Raw genomic sequence first — 12,773 nt, forward strand, 5'->3', positions numbered from 1 at the left:
CATATTACTCTCCAAGTAAAAACGGCTCATTTGCTCGATTTGGCGTGTATTAAAATCTCTTTTCTTTTATTAATCTCTTAGGGCATCTCCTAGCCCCGAAAAACCTAACCAATAGTGTTGCTTTCTCAACCTCATCACTAGCTTGCTTTACCCGATTTAGGGCCTCTGATAACAAATTTTTACTACTTAAACAATCAAGGTCATAAAAACTTTCACTAACTGGTTTTAATGAACTCAATACTGGTGCTGATAGCTCCAGTAATAACGTATTAAAATTAGCTTCTAATTCACCACTAAAATCACTACTTAACCTTAGCTGCTCTAGTCTCCGACAAACCTTCTCTTTACTAACATAGCGCTTAATGTATTCTGTTCGCTCTCTCACCACTCTCTCTTTAGCTGTCTATTTGGTGAAGTATACCTAAACTGCAAAGAACTATATTCATTAACTCTACACTCAAGGTCTAAGCTTAAATTAATCGGTAGGTGGTCAGACAACTGAATATTCAAAACTTATACATTCAGTGATTACACATCCGAACGAAGGTCAACCAAAACATAATCAATTATACTAGGCCTCAGACCCGAAATACAAGTATAATTACCCTTTGACTTATCCACCCCAAACCTCCCATTTCCAATCCTAACTCCAACCTCCGAACAAAGTGCCAGGAGTTTTCTACCCCAAACATTAACTTTTCTTGTATCATCCATGCTCTTTCTGGGGATCATATATATGAGGAACAACATAATAAACGGCCGGTATATCAACAACAGGCAGCTCAATCAAATCAGCTGTATAAGCATTAAAGTCTTCTACCAGCAATATTTTATGGGACATAAATTTACTACGAAAAACTGTAGCTTCTTTTTGTAATATAGACCATGTATCCTCTGCAGCATATGAGCTAGATTGCGGCGGGACATAAGCTGCACAAACCAACAATTTCAGACCTGAGTGACATACCAATCTAATCCAAACAAGGTTTTCTGATTCACTTTTCAGCTTATTAAAAACAAAAAGAATTATTCTTTAAAAGCACTAAGATACCACCGTAATGCCGGGAGCTCCTTGACAGAGAACGGGCAACATGTTCGGTTATGAAACCGCGAAAAGATGGCACTTCATCAACACTGTGCCATGACTCTACTAACGCAACAAAATCAAATTTTGTTATTACAAGTTCCACTTCACTTTTTTTTATTCCTTAGTCCTTGAACATTCCAAGACACAAACTTGATCACGTTTTCTCGCGCATGGCCTGCGTACCGCCAATTTGTGTTTATACTATGATCAGCTGCAAGATTGAAGGGTGTCTCTGGAGGAATTCTCTGTGGTTCACTGAAATCCATCCTGTAGTAGTCTTTACGTGTGTTATATGTCGATCTTCCTATATTACCACGGTACGGGCTACCACCACTAGTATCACCTCTTCCCCGGCCACCATGAACATTTTTTGGAGGATTTCTCCGTAGATCATCGGGACTGATTATTTCTACACTCTTACGCACTCTTGGTCGCTGGGGCATAGCTTGCATGTCTACAACTGTACCGGTATCGCTGTCTTCACTACCGGAATTTTCTCTCCCCGAAGTTTCAAAGTAGGGCTGATTTACTGCAACAGATGGTGAGGGGGGTGCTGCTCTACTAGGAACTTGGCTAACACTAGCATTTTTAGCCTGAGAAGCCTGGTTTACGATGCTTTCTAAAACTTTTTCCACTGCCAAATCGTACATAAGCGATCGCCCTTCAATGAACAGCTTGGTGCCTCTGAGTTTAGCATTTCTTCCTTCTGCTACAGCCCTATCCAGCAATGGCCTTAAATGCCTACGGGCTTCTCTTTGTGCGTAGGTATAATCGGGAGCAACTTCAACTCCAAACATCCTCGAAGGTCCATTATTACGTAAGATATAATCGCGCAATTCTACCACATTAAGCTTGATTACCACCGGATGGTCCAGTAGCACCCAATCGGTAAACGTCCTTAATTGCATAACTTGATATATCAAAAGATCGAAATACCTGTTTAAATAGTTCCATGACTTCCTCCTTTAACGTTTTACCAGGCCGCTGGGATGGTATAAAATCATACAAAATAAGATTCGCCCTCCTCAATTATGCTTCTAACAAATCCGCTCTGCGATTTGTTACCGACAAACGTTAAGTCATAGCACTCATCTCTCTTGTCATTTTCTCGTTATTTTCTAAGGCTTGAGATAATTGTACTCGTACCTTGATAAATTCCTGCTGTATTTCTAAAACGTCCGAAAACAATTTCTGTAGGAGATCCAACTTAAAACTTATCTCCTGGAGATGTTTGGTTCACCGCTGCTGCTTCCATCGCATTTGCTTTACCAAGAGTACCGCTATTCAAAAATCCTTATGCACTCGTTCACTGCGTGTTTTGCATTTTTTTTTTGCGCAAAAAATCACTTGCAAATTGCAATACAAAACGCTAATCCAAAGAATAAACCAATATCAAAGTCCAAGGATAATCAAGTTCGTTCACCGGTTGTAATACATCACTATGCAAATTGCAATACAAAACGCCAAACTAAAGAATAGTCAAATATCAAAGTCCAAGGATAATCGAGTTCGTTCACCGGTAATAATATTAATTACAATTTTGTTTACTCCAGAAAAGTCCGCAACAAATGTCACCTGTATTTTAATCCGTTTAGTTGAAGAAACCAGTTCTTTATTGATCAGAGACTATAAAATATCCGTTTTCAAGCTAGGTGTTCACTGAATGAATGCTAGTGAAATACTGAGTGGTAATAGTGGTAAAGTGGTAATAGCACTTCCAATAAAATCAGTAGAAGTAAGAGTAGAAGCAGTAGAATTAGGATGCAAATATTGTCTTTTGGTTAGTTCAGCATCTCCCACAACAAGTCCTCTAAGGTTCCGCTTCACACACCAAACTGTTCTTAAGAAATTGCTGATATGCTCTTTTGGCAGTCGGAATACAGAAGGTCTCTTGCGATTAATTTCATCCTTTTACTTGAATATATCTGGAAATTTCACCTTCATACCAGTAAGCATAGTTACAATAGTAGTCACAGTAGTAATATTATTACTACTATATTGACGGTAATAGCACTAGCACTGGTATCACCAGTAGTATTAACATATTGCTTTGGGTCAGTTGAACATCCCTTCATCAAGACTATATATATATATATATATATATATATATATATATATATATATATATATATATATATATATATATATATATATATATATATATATATAACGGAGAAAACGTGATCAAGTTTGTGTCTTGGAATGTTCAAGGACTAAGGAATAAAAAAAGTGAAGTGGAACTTGTAATAACAAAATTTGATTTTGTTGCGTTAGTAGAGTCATGGCACAGTGTTGATGAAGTGCCATCTTTTCGCGGTTTCATAACCGAACATGTTGCCCGTTCTCTGTCAAGGAGCTCCCGGCATTACCGTGGTATCTTAGTGCTTTTAAAGAATAATTCTTTTTGTCTTTTAATAAGCTGAAAAGTGAATCAGAAAACCTTGTTTGGATTAGATTGGTATGTCACTCAGGTCTGAAATTGTTGGTTTGTGCAGCTTATGTCCCGCCGCAATCTAGCTCATATGCTGCAGAGGATACATGGTCTATATTACAAAAAGAAGCTACAGTTTTTCGTAGTAAATTTATGTCCCATAAAATATTGCTGGTAGAAGACTTTAATGCTTATACAGCTGATTTGGTTGAGCTGTTGTTGATATACCGGCCGTTTATGATGTTGTTACTCATATATAGGATCCCCAGAAAGAGCATGGATGATACAAGAAAAGTTAATGTTTGGGGTAGAAAACTCCTGGCACTTTGTTCGGAGGTTGGAGTTAGGATTGGAAATGGGAGGTTTGGGGTGGATAAGTCAAAGGGTAATTATACTTGTATTTCGGGTCTGAGGCCTAGTATAATTGATTATGTTTTGGTTGACCTTCGTTCGGATGTGTAATCACTGAATGTATAAGTTTTGAATATTCAGTTGTCTGACCACCTACCGATTAATTTAAGCTTAGACCTTGAGTGTAGGGTTAATGAATATAGTTCTTTGCAGTTTAGCTATACTTCACCAAGTATACAGCTAAAGAGAGAGTGGAGTGAGAGCGAACAGAATGCATTAAGCGCTATATTTAGTAAAGAGCAGGTTTGTCGGAGACTAGAGCAGCTAAGATTAAGTAGTGATTTTTGCAAATATTAGGGGCGTTTTTTCACTCATCAATGTGCCAAGATCTTACATCTTTTGTCAGAAAACACTTAAAAGTGAAATCTTTGAACAAAGATCTTACATCTTTTGTCGTTTTTATTCAAACATCTTTCATCATTCTGCTCTGATCAGCGGTCTGAGAACAATGATGCAAAGTTCTCTCATCATTGTTCTATATGACAGAACAGTGGCGGTCTTCACACTTTTTGCTAACATCAGTGAGCTGTAAGATCTTAGAACAAAGATGAGTTAAAAAACGATAATCTTTGTCGAAAGATGTAAGTTATTAGATGTAAGATCTTAGTGCTAAAAAAGAGGCCTATTGTTGTACATATTAGATGTTTATTTGGAAAAAAAAGAAAATGAGATTAAATATCCAAAAGACTGAAATTGTAGTTTTTGGGACAAATAAAAACAATGATAAATTTCTATTTAAGGGTATTGAGTTGAAAGAAAGTACAACTTTTAAGTATTTAGGGTTTGTATTAAATAATAAAGGAAATTGGAAGGATCATGTGAAAGAAATGGTGGGTAGAGGCAAAGCGGTTTCTTCAGCAGTTTTAAGGAATTCAGCTTTCAATGAAATTAAAAATATTAAAATGCATAATTATTTATTTCAATCGAAAATTTGCCCTACTATTCATTATGGTGCGGAGCTTTGGAGATATGAGGTGATCCTGCAATTAGAAATGGTTCAATTACAATATTATAAAAGATTGGTTAGAATATATGCTACAACTCATACACAGGCACTTAAGGGAGATCTAGGTTTGTTTTCGCTGCATAAAGAAAGGTGACTACAAGTTATAAAAATTTTGGCTGAAAATTACCCAACTGCCAAATGAGAGGCTTATGAAAGCCGCATATTTTGAATTATTGCAGCAAGGTAAAATATGATCGTGACCGTTCCATGCTAAAGCCCTCCTTGATAAAGCCGGACTTTCATACGCTTGGTCCAACGAAGGTATTGGTTCAACAGGCGATCCAGAAGAAATTTATTGGAAGCTAAAACATGTTAAGGAGGATCAAGAGATCCAACTCTGGCATGTAACAGATTCGAAAATCCGAAACCTTGCACCAGTATTCTAAGATAAAAGAGTCTTTTGTACTAGAATATTATTTTAAGCTGAATTTGCCACCGGAAAACTTGCGTCTGTGGTTCCAGGTCCGAGCGAATGGTTCGCCCTTAAAAAGTAGATTAAAAGTATTTGAAAGAAATGCTCAGGGCCCGAGATCATGTTATACTTGCTCTTTATGTGCTATGGAGGAAGAAAATTTACTCCATTTTTGAAGGTGTGCCAGGGGCTTTCAAATTTGAGATTGAGGTATTTAGGTGATGGGGAAGTGTTTTTTTCCTGGGATCCTTAAATCTTCATCCCGGGAGACGATTATAGCAGTGACTGGATTTATAAAAGAGGGTTTAAAAAGATGTAAATAATGGGTTTAAGGTTTTTGTTTGTTGTTAGTAGTTATACCATTTATTTAAGTGTAAACTGGCTGTTGTGTTATATAATCATTGTAATGTTTGTGTATGGCCTAGTGACTGAATAGATTATCTATGTATCTATTCCGATTGCCAAAAGGGCAATTCAGCAATATCTTAAGAACAGTTTGGTGTGTGAAGTGGAACCTTAGAGGACTTGTTGTGGGGGATGCTGAACTAACCAAAAGACAATACTCGCATCCTAATTCTACTGCTTCTACTCTTACTTATACTGCTTTTATTGGAAATGCTATTACCACTTCTATTAAAGATACAACTATGAGTACTAATTTTTCTACCACTACTACTGCTACTAAAGCTATTGGTAGCAAGGCGAAAGGGTTACAAGCATTGTCAAAAGGGTGACACGAAAATATCTCAAGAAAAGCCAAGTTGGACCTTTCAGGGTAATTTGTTGTGGGTTTTGACCTAGCCAGAAGGCACTATGTGTATACTGTTAATGTTACTACTGTGATTGCTGTAACTAATGATAGCAAAGGTATTAAGATGAAACTTTTAGGGAGCGATTAGGGGGATTTTCAACTGAACGATAAAACTATGTGTAGGTAGGTTTTCAAAAGAGCATATAAGCAAAAATATAGGCAGTGCGGCGCTAGCTCAGATGGCAATATCATATAAACTTTTAAAGGAGCTTATCCAATTGGAAATTAGAAGTTCTAGTGCCCTTTTTAAGAGCCAAAACTGATTGGAGGACAAGAAGCCCTCTCCCAAAGCACATTAATTTTCCAAACACATTCAATCAAAAATTTTTGATGTAACTATTTTCTTCAGCGTAGTTGCACGGTCCAGTAACTGTGTCGCTAGGGATATGGGGCATGTCAACCCTCCATAATTATGCAATTTGCTCATTATGCTTTAAAACTAAATGTTGCTTTATAACTAAATCAAAAGCACTGTGTGTATGCTGGTTGCCAATAAGATATCTCAAATTCTCAACTTTGTCCCGTGAAAGGAAATTGAAAGTTCTAGTTCAGTTTTTGTGAGTCAAAAAAGATTTGAGAGCAACTAGATAAACCCATACCCTTAAGTAAAGGCCGTATTGCTCCAATGTTTGATTATTATTCATTTATTTTTCTGTTTTCCCCAGAGGCACTTCATATGGAAGGGGTCGTCGCATACACTTGGAGGGGGCTAATTTGATTGGAAATCTCTAGGGGAAGGGAGGCGTAGGAGGGGGGCTAGTTGCCCTCCAGTCTCTTTCGACTCTTGAAAACTGAACTAGAACTTTCAATTTTCATTCAAATGAGCCCTCTCTGAAGTTTATACAAGCATCCCTTCCATAACAACCACATATGCCCCCAGGGCATAGCATACAATGCCTGCCCCCGGGACCTGAGGGATGGATTGTGTTGACCCCAGAGTTTTGGTTATATGATCTTTGAACAATTTAAAAAAAAAATAGCTTTCAGTTCTTATTGGATGGGTTTGAGGAAAAAAGGGCACGGAGGGAAGGGAGGCTAGTTGCCCTTTGATCTCTTTTGATTCTTAAAAAGTGAACCAGAACTTTAAATTTCCAATCAAATGAGCCCACTCTGAAGTTTATACAAAATATCCCTTCCATAAGAACCATATATACTTCCACAGTATAACTTACAAAGCCTGCCCCTGGGCCCTGGAGGGTTGTGTTGACACTGGAGTGTTCTTATTTAATTTTTTAACTATTTAAAAAAATGGCTCAAAAAATCTCAAAATTTGTATCAGATGGGTTTGGGGGGGCTTGGGCCCCCCAAGGGCTTGGGGGGGGGCTAGTTGCCCTCCGATCTTTGTTGACTCTTGTAAAGTGAACTAGAAATTCAATTTCCAATCGAATGAGCCCTCTATAAAGTCTATACAAGCATCCCTTCCATAAGAACCATATATGCCATTGGACCATAACATAGAATCTCTGCCCCTGGGCCCTGGAGGGTTGTATTGGCACTAGAGTTTTTCTTATATTACCTTTGAACTATTTTTAACAAAATGGCTGTCTCAAAATTTGTATCTGATGGGTTTGGGAAAAAAGGTGTTGGGGGGGGAGGGCTAGTTGCCCTCTTATCTCTTTTGACTCTTAAAAAGTGAACTAGAATTTTCAATTTCCAATCAAAAGAGCCCTCTATGAAGTTTATACAAGCATCCCTTTCATAAAAAACACATATGCCCCTGGGCATAACTTAGAATGCCTGTCCCTGGGGCTGGGGGGTTTTATTGGAGTTTTTTTATCGGACCTATAACTATTTTTAACAAAATGGCTATGCAAAAGTTTTTATTGGATGGATTGGGGGGAAAAAGAGCGTGGGGGGGTTAGTTGCCCTCCAATCTCTTTTGACTCTCAAAATCTGAACTAGAACTTTGAATTACAAATCAAATGTGCCCTCTCTGAAGTTTTGATGAGCATTCCTTCTTTAAGAAGTATACTTGCCCCCAGGGTATAACTTACAACGCCACCCTTGAGTCCTGCGGGGAGGGGGTTGTGTTGACCCGAAGTTTTTTTTATCTGGTCTTTGAACTATTAAAAAATGGTTATTTCAAAGTTCTTATCAGATGGGTTTGAGGAAAAGAGGACATTGAGGGGGGGGGGCTATCTGCCCTCTGATCTCTTTTGACTCCTAAAAAGTGAACTAAAACTTTCAATTTCCAACCAAATGAGCCCTCTATGATGTTTATACGAGCAGCCATTTCATAAGAACAATATATGCCCCCAGGGCATAACTTACAACGCCTACCCCCGGGCCCTGGGAGGAGTTGTGTCAAAACCGGAATTTTCGTTATATGATCTTTGAACTATTTTTAACAAAATGACTATCTAAAAATTTTTATTGGATGCATTTGGGAAAAAAGGATGGGGGGGGGTGATTACCCTCCGACCTGTTTTGACTTTTAAAAAGTGAACCTTCAGTTTCCAAACTAATGAGCCCTCTTGGAAGTTTTTACGAGCGTTATTTCCATAGCAACCATATATAGCCTACCACCAGGGCATAACTTACAACGCCTGCCCTTGGGCCTTGGGGGATTTTGTCGACCCAAAGTTTTTGATAAATGATCTTTAAACTATTTAAAAAAAATGGCTATCTCAAAGTTCTTTTCAGATTGTTTTGAACAAAAAGGGTTTGGAGGGCAGGGCTAGTCGCCCTGTAATCTTTTTAGACTCTTAAAAAGTGAACTAGAATTTGCAATTTCCAATCAAATGAGCCCTCTCTGAAGTTTATATTATTATTCCTTCCATAAGAACCATATATGCACCCAGGGCGTAACTTACAACGCCTGCCCCTGGGCCCTGGGGGGTTGTGTTGACACCAAAATTTTTGTTATATGGTCTTTGAACTATTTATAACAAAACGGCTATCTCAAAATTTTTAGCAGATGCATTTTGGAAAAAAGGGCGTGGGGAAGGGGCTACTTGCCCTCTGATCGCTTTACATTCTGAAAAAGGGCACTAGAACTTTCGATTTCCAATCAAATTAGCCCCCTCCAAAGTGTATGGGACGACCCATTCCATATGAAGTGCCTCTGGGGAAACCAGAAAAATAAACAAATAATAATCAAACATTGGAGCAATATGGCCTTTACTTAAGGGTATGGGGGTATCTAGTTGCTCTCCAATCTTTTTCGACTCACAAGAACTGAACTAGAACTTTCAATTTCCTTTCAAATGAGCCTTCTCTGAAGTATATACAAGTATCCCTTCCAAAGAACCACATATGCCCCCAGGGCATACTGACAACGCCTGCCCCCAGGCCCGGGGGGGTTGTATCTACACCGGAGTTTTTCCTTTCTTACCTTTGAACTATTTATAACAAAAAAGCTATCTGAAAATTTTTATTAGATGGGTTTGAGGAAAAGAGGACGTGAGGAGAGGGGCTGGCCCAGATATCTTTTGACTCTTAAAAAGTGAACTAGAGCTTTCAATTTCCAATTAAATGAACCCTCTCTGAAGTTTATATAAGCATCCCTTCCATAAGAACAATATATTCCCCCAGGGCATAACTGACAATGCCTGTCCCCAGGCCCCGGAAGGTTGTATCTGCACTGGATTTTTTCTTATCTGACCTTCGAACTATGTATAACAAAATAGCTATCTCAAAATGTTAATCATAAAGATTTAGGGAAAAAAGGCACGAGTGGTGGGGGGGGGGGGGGCTAGCTGCCTTTGGATCTCTTTTGATTCTTAAAAAGTGAACTAGAACTTTCAATTTCCAATCAAATGAGCACTCTCTGAAGTTTATATAAGCATCCCTTCCATAAGAACTAAATATGCCCCCAGGGCATAACTTACAATGCCTGCCCCAAGGCCCTGAGGGATTGTGTTGACCCCGGAGTTTTGGTTATATGATCTTTGAATCATTTAAAAAAATAACTCTTTAAGTTCTTATCAGACTGGTTTGAGGAAAATAGGACCTGGAAGGGAGGGGGACTAGTTGCCCTGTGATCTCTTTTGACTCTAAAAAGTGAACTAGAAATTTCAATTTCCAATCAAATGGCTATCTCAAAATTTTATTGAATGGATTTGAGAAAAGGGGCGAAGGGGGGGGGCTTGTTGCCCTCAAATCTCTTTTTACTCTCAAAAACTGAACTAGAACTTTGAATTGCCAATCAAATGAGCCCTCTCTGAAGTTTGGATGAGCATATATGCCCCCAGGGCATAACATAGGGAAAAGGTCATGGAGGGGGAGGGGGTAGTTGCCCTATGATATCTTTTAACTCTTAAAAAGTGAACTAGAACTTCAGTTTCCAGTCAAAAAGCCCTCTCTGAAGTTTATACGAGCATCCCTTCCATAAGAGCCATATATACCCCCAGGGCATTACTTACAACGCCGTCCCCTAGGCCATGTGTGGGGGGGAGTCAACACTGGAGTTTTTTTTATATGATCTTTTAACTATTTTTAACAAAATGGCTATCTCAAAATTGTTATTGGATGCATTTGGGCAATTTTTTTTTTGGGGGGGGAGGGGATGGCCACCCTCTGATCTCTTTTGACTCTTAAAAAGTGAACTAAAACTTTCAGTTTCCAATCAATTGAGCACTCTCTGAACCAAAGTTTGCTCAGAAATCACGGTGAAAGGGGGGGGTGGCACTTGTCCCTGTATCCCCATTTTTAGAACTAAATAATTATTTTCTGCTGTCTATGAGTTTATTCGTACAATGGCCTTCCTAGTTTATGGAACGTTGGTGTTAAATTAGTTTTCAAAGTTAAATTATGATAAAAGTTTAATATAATTTGAACTAGGGCGGAGGAATAAAAAAGGAAATTATTCCTTAAAACCTGCCAATTTTTTTTTAATCCCGTATGACTTTCAAGTTTTAAAGCTGATAAAGATTTGTCATATTATTAATCCAGTTCTAATTTTTCTATGAAGTGAAACTAATTTTAAGTTTCGTTCTTTCATTTTTGTTTCATTCGAAAGTGGTCGGCAGTGTAGATCCCAAACAGGTAACAGTTGCAGAATGTTCACCTATCATTTGTAATTGCTCTGATGTCTAATTATTGAATCGTTTTCACCTTATTTAAATGTAATAAAACATTTTTTTACTATAGAGGTAATTCATTCTACTGTGTACAGTTCTGATGGTGTGGGTCAACGAAAACTCTTTTGCCCAAAACCAATCATGAGGGTGAAGAATATGACAGAGAAGGCTGAACTACAGGGAAGTACATCACTAGCTGTTACATAATTTAACACGATAAATAATAAATAATAAATAAAAAAAACACGATAAATAATATTGAGCTTAGAGGTTAAAATAGCACTTTGGGGGCTCAGAACAAAAATGATAGTTTCAAATACCGGTTAAATAGAAAGATTAATGTTTTATTAATTTGTTATAATACGTTATCGGGACTAAAAAAAAAAAAAAAAAAAAAAATACAAGACAAGGAGTGATCATAAATTTTAAGAGAAAATAAAATATGATTATTAAATTAAAATTAAGTATATAACTATAATTAAGCAAATGATAATAACAATGATAAAAAAGCCTTGATTAAAACCTGAGACGCAATCATGACTGGTTTTTTATAAGTGTGATAATTAGTTGAGATCCTTTTGCAGTTACCTGTATGCACCTTTCTATATTAGGGCTGGGGAAACTTATTCACGGAAATTAGGGATAGGGCAAAATTTTCTGAAATCTATGAGGGACAATTTTTGTAGCTAGTAAATTATCCTTCTGCAATTGTATGCTTAAATTCATTCGAATCGGATTCTGAAGCAAAAACTTGGACAATCATAGGATATATTTGAATAGTTCCTTGTGTAGTGGAAAACCCAGAATATTGAAAAGATGTAAAGAAACATATACAGGGATAAAGCAATATATTTGTGATGTATGTGACAGGAGCTTTTCTTCTTTGAGTAATTTGAAAAGGTATCAAAGAATGCATACAGGGGAGAAACCTTTTAAATTTGATGTATGTGACAAAACTTTTTCTTAGTCAAGTGGTTTGATTCAGCACCAAAGAGTACACACTTGTGAGAAACCATTTAAATGTGATGTATGTGAGAAAACTTTTTCTCGGTCAAACAGTTTAAATTACCATCAAAGAATACACACTGGTGAGAAACCCTATAAATGTGGAGTATGTGAAAAAACTTTTGCTCACTCAAGCAATTTGATTGGGCACCAAAGAGTACACACGGGTGAAAAACCCTTTATATGTGATGTATGTGAGAAAACGTTTTCTGAGTCAGGCAGTTTGATTAGGCACCAAAAAATACACACGGATGACAAACCCTTTATATGTGATGTATGTGAGATAACTTTTTCTGAGTCAAGCAGTTTGATTAATCACAAAAGAGTACACACGGGTGAAAAACCCTTTAAATGCGATGTATGTAAGAAAACTTTTTCTCGGTCAAACAGTTTAAATTACCATCAAAGAATACACACTGGTGAGAAACCCTATAAATGTGAAGTATGTGAAAAAGCTTTTTCTCATTCAAGCAATTTGATTGGGCACCAAAGAGTACACACTAGGGAGAAACCTTTTAAGTGTGATATATGCAAGAGAGAATATTCTTCTAAATTAAATCTTAATAATCATATAAGAACCCATTCTTAG

At 37.4% G+C, this 12,773-nt stretch overlaps 1 protein-coding gene across 1 annotated transcript; it reads left to right on the forward strand.

The window, feature by feature from the left end:
* Window positions 1-5,449: 5,449 nt before the first annotated feature.
* On the forward strand, window positions 5,450-12,773 carry LOC148939533 (uncharacterized). The gene is made up of 2 exons (XM_089106903.1): window positions 5,450-5,557; window positions 12,147-12,773. Exons 1-2 carry the CDS (start codon window positions 5,450-5,452, stop codon window positions 12,771-12,773), a joined length of 735 nt encoding a protein of 244 aa, XP_088963029.1.

This window comes from Artemia sp. Qi Xiang Cuo, chromosome 21 (genome assembly GCF_049724085.1).
Source record: "Artemia sp. Qi Xiang Cuo chromosome 21, ASM4972408v1, whole genome shotgun sequence".
Classification (NCBI taxonomy): Eukaryota; Metazoa; Arthropoda; class Branchiopoda; order Anostraca; family Artemiidae; genus Artemia; species Artemia sp. Qi Xiang Cuo.

Coding starts and splice junctions, on each gene's coding strand:
- LOC148939533 (XM_089106903.1), top strand. CDS start 5,450: ATGCTCAGGGCCCGAGATCATGTTATACTTGCTCTTTATGTGCTATGG. Junction 5,558..12,146: donor CTTTCAAATTTGAGATTGAG/GTATTTAGGTGA, acceptor ACTTTTTCTTAG/TCAAGTGGTTTGATTCAGCA.